The sequence below is a fragment of the Alosa sapidissima genome, chromosome 18, assembly GCF_018492685.1.
Source record: "Alosa sapidissima isolate fAloSap1 chromosome 18, fAloSap1.pri, whole genome shotgun sequence".
In the NCBI taxonomy this organism is placed as follows: domain Eukaryota; kingdom Metazoa; phylum Chordata; class Actinopteri; order Clupeiformes; family Clupeidae; genus Alosa; species Alosa sapidissima.
In genome coordinates, this window is record NC_055974.1 from 24,599,945 (window position 1) to 24,607,511 (window position 7,567).

The 7,567-nt window shown below is 46.3% G+C and overlaps 1 protein-coding gene across 3 annotated transcripts in view; it reads right to left on the minus strand.

Annotated features, from left to right (window-relative positions):
* tmem88b (transmembrane protein 88 b) overlaps positions 1-7,278 on the minus strand; it is an 11,218-nt gene extending 3,940 nt beyond the window's left edge. Inside the window, exons 1-2 of one of the 3 annotated variants that reach the window (XM_042069072.1) lie at positions 6,796-7,278; positions 2,412-2,867 (exon numbers count right to left, since the gene is read on the minus strand). In XM_042069072.1, coding sequence (XP_041925006.1) covers positions 2,412-2,858 — 447 coding nt within the window. In that variant the 5' untranslated portion in view covers positions 2,859-2,867; positions 6,796-7,278. Of the gene's footprint in view, positions 1-2,411; positions 2,868-6,712 lie in introns of all 3 variants that reach the window. The other 2 variants (XM_042069071.1, XM_042069073.1) reach the window with 2 other exon arrangements.
* Between the last annotated feature and the right edge of the window lie 289 nt (positions 7,279-7,567).

The window sequence follows — 7,567 nt, forward strand, 5'->3', positions numbered from 1 at the left end:
ACAGAAAGAAGTTACCATCGATGTTGTGTGTGACAAGCCATTAAATGGTGTGTATGCGTGTGTGTGTGACAGAAATAGAGAGAGAGAGAAAGAGAGGGAGAGAGAAACCGAGAGAAGGGTATAAAAAAGTCCTGACAACATTCCTTAAAGTATGCCAGGATATTCAAGTACTGTGGGCTACATTTTCTTTGGCAACTTGACGACTTATTTTTGATTTTCAAACAGTAGTTTCACTTTCTCCTCCCATAGTCCTGAAGACAATCATAAATTTGTTAAAAAGTTATATATTTTACTCATAAATTGATAAATCAAACCATGTGTTTTGTGTGTGTATGTGTCTGTGTGTGTGTGTGTGTGTGTGTACCTAGATGTGCTAAGCCAGGGATGGACAATTTTGATGATAGAGAGGGCCACAACATTTTCCTGTCGCTGTCAGAGGGCCTGATGTGATCGCACACGTCCACCACTGGGGTATCAGGAATCAGGAGTATTAAAAATATATACAGTAGCTTAGGTTTATTAAACCAACATGCATTCATTTTATATTTTCTATACTCAAATGCATTTTTAATTTTAATATTGCCTCTATTTACCAATGAACTTGAAAATAACTAAAAAATATTACACATTCACAATAAACCTTTTTCCCACTGCAATGGATAATAGTGACTCTTGTAAAAAGGCTCTAACCAGGTTTTCCACTCTAAGTCAAATGTAAAATTCCACGACTTCCCTGACAAAAATCCTGAATTTCCATGACCAATCTGGAAATTAAAAAATGTCCATTGAAAAGAGCAGGTAGGGGTAACTACAACCACTCACGCAAGTAGTAATAGGAGAAAGCTACTGTAATAACTCATAATAACTAAATAAACGCCAATGCTGCGTGTAAATACTGTATAAGGCCTAACGTATTTTGGCAAGACAATTTTAAACTCCTACACCAAAATTCCCTGATATTCCATGACTTTGCCCCCAAAGATATAATTCCCTGACCTTCCATGTCTGGAATAGACTATTAAAATGCTGATGGTATTTTTGAAATTCCATGACCCGTGGGAACCCTGCTTTACTTTGAGGTCGGCTACGACAGCGGCTCTAGCATTACATTACATTACATTACACTTGGCTGACGCATTTTTAACCAAAGCGACTAACATTATGGTAAACAGTTTAAGTTATAGCAGCTCCGATGTAGCCTACTTTTAGTTATCTTCGTGCATGGTGTTGTAGTGTTGACTTAAGTTCATGGCTGATTTTGTGTACTAAACACATAAGTTGACTTTGAATTCTGTATTAAGATCAGCTGTTTCCCACCTTGTCTGAACCTTTCCCACCTTGTCTACGGTTCTGAGTTTTCTTTATAAACCGCTCCCTGTAGCCTATCGCTTCCTTGCTCGCTGGCTGTAGTGAAGAAAGCTCGACTCCGCTGGAATTTTTATATAGGAAGCGCCCTTATCGGTGGACCGTATCATTACAATAAGGATCCTGTTCAGATGTGGTAAAAACACGTGAAACAAACATTTTAATGACATTTCAAAATTGATCCGCGGGCCGCGCGGCCTGCTAGTTGCCCATCCCTGTGCTAGGCTGTACTATCACACTGCTTTTTTTGATAGATTTGAGTCCTGACCTGTTCATACCAATCTCCCCCCTGTTTGACAAAAGCCTTGGCTTCTGAGTCACCCAATAGCTGAAGACCACTAGAACAAACTCCCCCAACTTCTCCACAGAGTGCCTAGCCTGTCCGAGATATTTCATATCCACTTGTCTACAGTACATTGCAACACTTCTGACAAGCACACTTGCAAATCATCTCGGCTGGGGGATGGATGCTATCTGCAACTACACAAACTCCCTTCTGCAAACCAGACATGTCAAGGTCGATATCTTGCCACTGAAGAGATAAGTCATGAAGCCCATGCAGGTCCTTATCAAGGGTTAGAGTCAGGACTCAGGACTCTTAAGGTTCCTAATGAAGGCTGAATCGATACACATACAGTTAATTTTTATTTTGGTCTAGGAGATGACCGAAAGCTAAATATTTCACTACATTGTCATAACAAAACACGATACCTCATGATATTCTGTTATTTCCCTCCATAATGACAACATATTGTGGCATCTTAAAGCATTGGCAAACTCGACAGTTGCATATTTATGAACAATGGATTCCTTGACATTTCGGTTGACAAAAGTGGTAGTCGTGACAAAATTGTTGACTGAGGAAATTTGCCTTGCTGAATTTAGTTTGTCACTACGATTGAGACATCGGTGCAGCACCACGTGGGCTACAGAAAAAAGACCATGTTTGTTGAGACCTCTAAGCTTGGACGCGTAGTAGGTTACATAGGAACATAAAATGGCAAAACGAAATGGAAACACTGAAATTAAGGCGTCTGTAACATCACCTGGAAGCTGCTTACCGTGGAATGGCAGAGGAACCCGAAGACCACCATGACAATGGCGGGTGTGAGGATCACCCCAAACACCACTCCGGCCAGGCAGGCGTTGATGGCGGCGATGACCAGGTTCTGCGCGGTCACTAGCACCGAGCATGCCCAGCAGTCCAGCGACCCGCGCAGCTCCAGTGGGGCGTCCGAACCACCGCCGCGACCCCCAGATCCCTCCTCGCCCAGGGAGTATGGGGGAGGCACCACCACACCCGACCCGCTGACGGGGGTCCCGGCTGGGGCCGTGGAGGCCAGGGAGTTGGCCTGCTGGAGCTGCAGCTGGAGGTTGTGGTGGTGGTGAGGGTGGAGGTGGTGGTGGTTGTTGTGGGAGTGTGGGGGCAGCTCCTCAGACAGGTCCAGGGCCTGGTGGTGGGCCCCCTTCTCCAGCGTGCCTGTCAGACTCATGACGGAAGACTGGAGGAGGAAGAAGAGGAGGAGGAGGGTAGGAGAAGTGGAGAGAAGGAGAGGTAGAGGAAGGAAAGAAGAGATGGGGAAAGGAGAAAAGAAGGAGAAAGAGGAAACGGAGGGGTAAAAGGAAGATATAGAGAGAGGAGGAGGAGGGGTAGGAGAGGAGGAGGAGAGAGGAGCAGAGGAAGAGAGAAGAGAAGAGGAAGACATGCGATTGGGAGGAGGGATGGATGTAAACAAAGAAGAGGAGGGGCAGATGAGATGGATGAAAAGACAGGAAGAAGGGATGAATGATGAGCAGAGGAGATAGAGGAGAGGAAGAACACGGAGAAAAGCAGTGGTCAGTTAGTCAATTCTACTTCATCTCATTGTTTCTGTTCTGGTCTGTAACGTTTCTTGGTGTTTTATGCCCACAACGTTGTCTTCAAGGCAGCGCTTCCTGGAAGGCGCTATGGTTAGGCATGGGTTAAGGTTAGGGTTAGGGGTAGAGTTAGGATAAGGTGCCTTTAAGTCGACGGTGGCAGCGCTGTCTGGAAGACGACGTTGGTGGCATAAAACACCATCGAGCGGTCTGTAACACTCTGGTGCTTAGAAATAAGAATGATTGGAATTTGGTTTTGGTTGCTTTAAGGCTTTATGCCAGATGGATGGTGCATTGCAAAACATCCTCCCATGCCCATCCCCACATTTCTCTGGCTTTAATTAACTCTTGTATCCTCCACTTGATGAGAGATTGTCTCTTCATGACTAGTTCAAGGTCGAGGGGGGGGTTCGGGGACTACAAGCTGATACAGCACAGATTCCCCAAGGTGCAGACGCAGAGAGGCCAGCGCAAACTGGAGGGGTGAGTCAGAGTTCAGAGTGCGGGCGAAGTGGCCTTTATCAACAGGAAGCTTACCGCTCGTCCTGGCATCCACACAAGTCCACTCAGAAACAAGTGCGTGTCAGATTGCAGTGTTTATCCGGAATCAGATTGGTCCATGGGGAATGTTATCGCCAGGCCAACATACGGCATGGCAACGGTTAAGATAAAAAGAGGAGGAGGATGATACTGATGATGATGATTGGTGAGGATGAGAAGATGGGAAATCTCGAAGCCTGGGAGGAATCTCAAAGTTCATGTCTGTGTGGTCTTTGAAAAGCTGAGGCATCTCGTCAATGCTTTCATCAGTGCTGATCTGCATCTTAGTGGAAGCATACTGTACTGTATGGTTCATCAACACGTATACTCTCTGGAGTGGGCAAGGCTTTTGGCTTTTTGCTGATTAGCCCGCTAGTTCAGAAAAATACATCTAAACAATGTTGTAAGTATATAAGTATAAGTATATATACTTTTTTGATCCCGTGAGGGAAATTTGGTCTCTGCATTTAACCCAATCGGTGAATTAGTGAAACACAAACAGCACACAGTGAACACACAGTGATGTGAAGCACACACTAATCCCGGTGCAGTGAGCTGCCTGCAACCACAGCGGCGCTCGGGGAGCAGTGAGGGGTTAGGTGCCTTGCTCAAGGGCACTTCAGCCGCGGCCCACTGGTCGGGGCTCGAACCGGCAACCCTCCGGTTACAAGTCCAGAGTGCTAATCAGTGGGCCACGGCTGAAGTGCCCTTCAGCCGCGGCCCACTGGTCGGGGCTCGAACCGGCAACCCTCCGGTTACAAGTCCAGAGTGCTAATCAGTGGGCCACGGCTGCCCAAGTTATGTAAGTTATCATACATAGCACATATCAGCTCGTTTTGTAACAGGTTTGTCATGAATCATGCATAAATTAGGTCTGCCATTAACAATTTGATCTCTCCTAGTTAGCATATTTGCAGGCCTCTCATTGACTCACAGACACACCCTGACTGAGGAAAGTTACTCCATAGATATTAGAAAGCTAGATACCGCATTGGGCTCCAGAACGTACGTAAACAGCACCACCATCTTGGTGGGGGCAACAATCACTGGAGGCCAATGGAGGAGCACGTGACTCTGACTGGAAATCTGACAGGTGTCTCTGATTACCGGCAAGTGTTGCCCATAGACAGTAAGATGTTTGCCCCCAGCAATATGGCGGCCGTGTTCATGTATGCCACGTAATAGAACTCGATGGACAATGCAGTATCTATCTTTCTAATATCTATGAGTTACTCTACTTCCAAACCCCCACTCCAGCCCTGGGGTCCCAGTCACATGATTGTGAGCGAGCGCTCCTCCGAGAGAGCTGAGTTCTCTTACAAAAATGAAAGGTTTGCGGCAGATTTGCAGCAAACTTGTGGGTGATTTGTGGGAAACAAATGAATTGACTAGAAAATGCCGCTAGAGGCAAACTTCCAGCAAAGTTCTGGCAACAATGAGAAGTTTGCCAATAGTGGCAAATGTGATCACCAGTGATTTGCCACCACATTTAGCCAATAATGGCAAACTTCCAGTAAACTTCTGGTGACAAACCTAAATTTGCATATGACATTGCTGCAAATTTGTTTACAAAAAGTTTACCACAACTGTTTGCCAGAAACCTGAAATTTCTGTAAGGGTTTACACAGCAGGTCAGTTTTCACCACCGCACATATTCAGGAAAAGATAAAAACCCTGAGCCACAACCCTGAGTGTGACGTCGGTTAGCTTGTTGATGGGGAGTGATTGATCGGGGTTTGCCACGCTCTAAACAAATCCAGGAAGTCACTGAGCAATGCACCCCACCACCCACACTCCACCCCAACCACACACACTCACACACACACATATGCACACACCAAAACAAAAAAACTTAAAACCACCAAAAAACCCTGCTTCCTGTATGATGCCTTTTAGGCCCCCCCACACACACATACACACACACACACACACACACAGACAAAACCCCCTCAAAACCATAAAAAACCTCACTCTGAAGCCAGTTAGGTCCCCCTTCACAAATAAATAAGCGTGATTGCGAGTGAGCGCTCGGCTCTGTGGAGACAAACACCGCAGGGTAGTCTACACGTAGAGGCCGGATGTCACAGTCACCCCTCATTCCCCAACCCCCTCTCCGCCCACCCCCCAGTGCTGACCCCTAGGACCTCTCAGTGCTGCCTTGACCCTTGACCCCTCATCGGGGAGTCTCCCTCAGAACAATCGCAGGGCAGGGGCAACAGACAGAAAGACCTCCAGCCAGCTGGACAAGACAAGGGTGACATACTCACACACAGTTATTCACTCATACGCACTTTCTCTCTCTCACACACAACTCACTCACGCACACACACACACACACACACTCTTATACACCCCCCACCCCCTCACACACATCACCTCACACTCACCACTATGATAAGCGTTACAGAGCGGGGACAGGATAGTCCTCATTACTCTTAAAGCACTAAAAAAAGCCCTTGAGTGCTGTTTGTCACAGTAAGCCCGGGGCGAATCTGGCAGATGCAACCACACACCCTCGTACCCATACCCTCAAGGGAATTCAGTCACTTTCCTTCGTTTGTTTCCCTTCAGGTGTGTGTGTGTGTGTGTGTATATATTTGTACGGATGCCATAAATATAGTTCAGTGATGGGTATAAGGATTGAACGAAAGAACGAGGACTAGTGGGGAGAGACCTATATAGAAAACATAGAGTAGTACACTGGGTAGAACTCTAGAACACTAAACAGTAGAACAAGTCCACTGAATATTGCTGTGGACTGGTGACACTGAGCCATTCTAAAATGTAATTTAAGGGAATTATTATTTTTTTTTCAGTTACTTTGATTCTTGTTAACTAAGCAGATTGTGTTACATTAAAATAAAGTCTACTTCTCCAATCAGGGTGGAAGCATAAGCAGGCCATTTCATCAAGTCACAGTGTAGCTGCTCACCCTCTAGCCATCACTCACCAGTGGACACGGCGCCTGGCGGATCTCTCTCCTCTCCTCTCCTCTGCCCTGCTTCGGACTCTGTGAGGCTCTTTTCAACTCACCGCTCTCCTCCTCGGAAATTCCTACTCCTGTCCAAGAGCCGCGGGCCTGTGGGAGAGTCTTGTGTAGAAGTGAGATTCCTCCGAGTCGGTCCGTTGTGTATCCGAGTGTAAGCAATGTGCTTTTGAGAAAAGAGCTTACATTAAGTGTTGAAATCCTGGTATAGCTTCTTGGAGGAAGCTGTTATCTTCGATAGCTATGATTACTCTCAGGATAAACGTTTATTTCCTGACAGTTGTAAACTGTTACAGGTATCAACCATCTGCACTGGTCAATCTGATCTTAACCTGATGAATTTATTTAGAATTTATTTAAAGATATTTAGTCTTCTCTTAGGCATTCTAACTCATGGTAGACTGGCAGGAGTATCCTGTGGCAGTGGTAGGTGTGTCTCTCTGTCTCTAGCTGGAGCAGTGAAGTGGTCAGCATTAGTTCTCTGGGTTTAAATCTTGACTCCTGGGTTCTCCCTCCTTCTCTCTTTCTCAATCTCTCTCTCTCCTCCCCCTTCATCTTTTCATCTTAAGCGTGTCAGCCCCTCTACGCTTTCCCTCCCTTCATCTCCTCTCTCTCTCTCTCCCTCTCTCCCTCTCTCCTTCCCTCCCTCTTCCTCCTCTTTCTCTCTTGATACCTCTTGACCGACCACCACACACACACACACACACACACACACACACACACACACACAAACACACACACACACACACACACACACACACACACACTTATTTTCCCTGCAAATCCCAGTGTTCACTCACAAGCTCTCGCTAACACAAA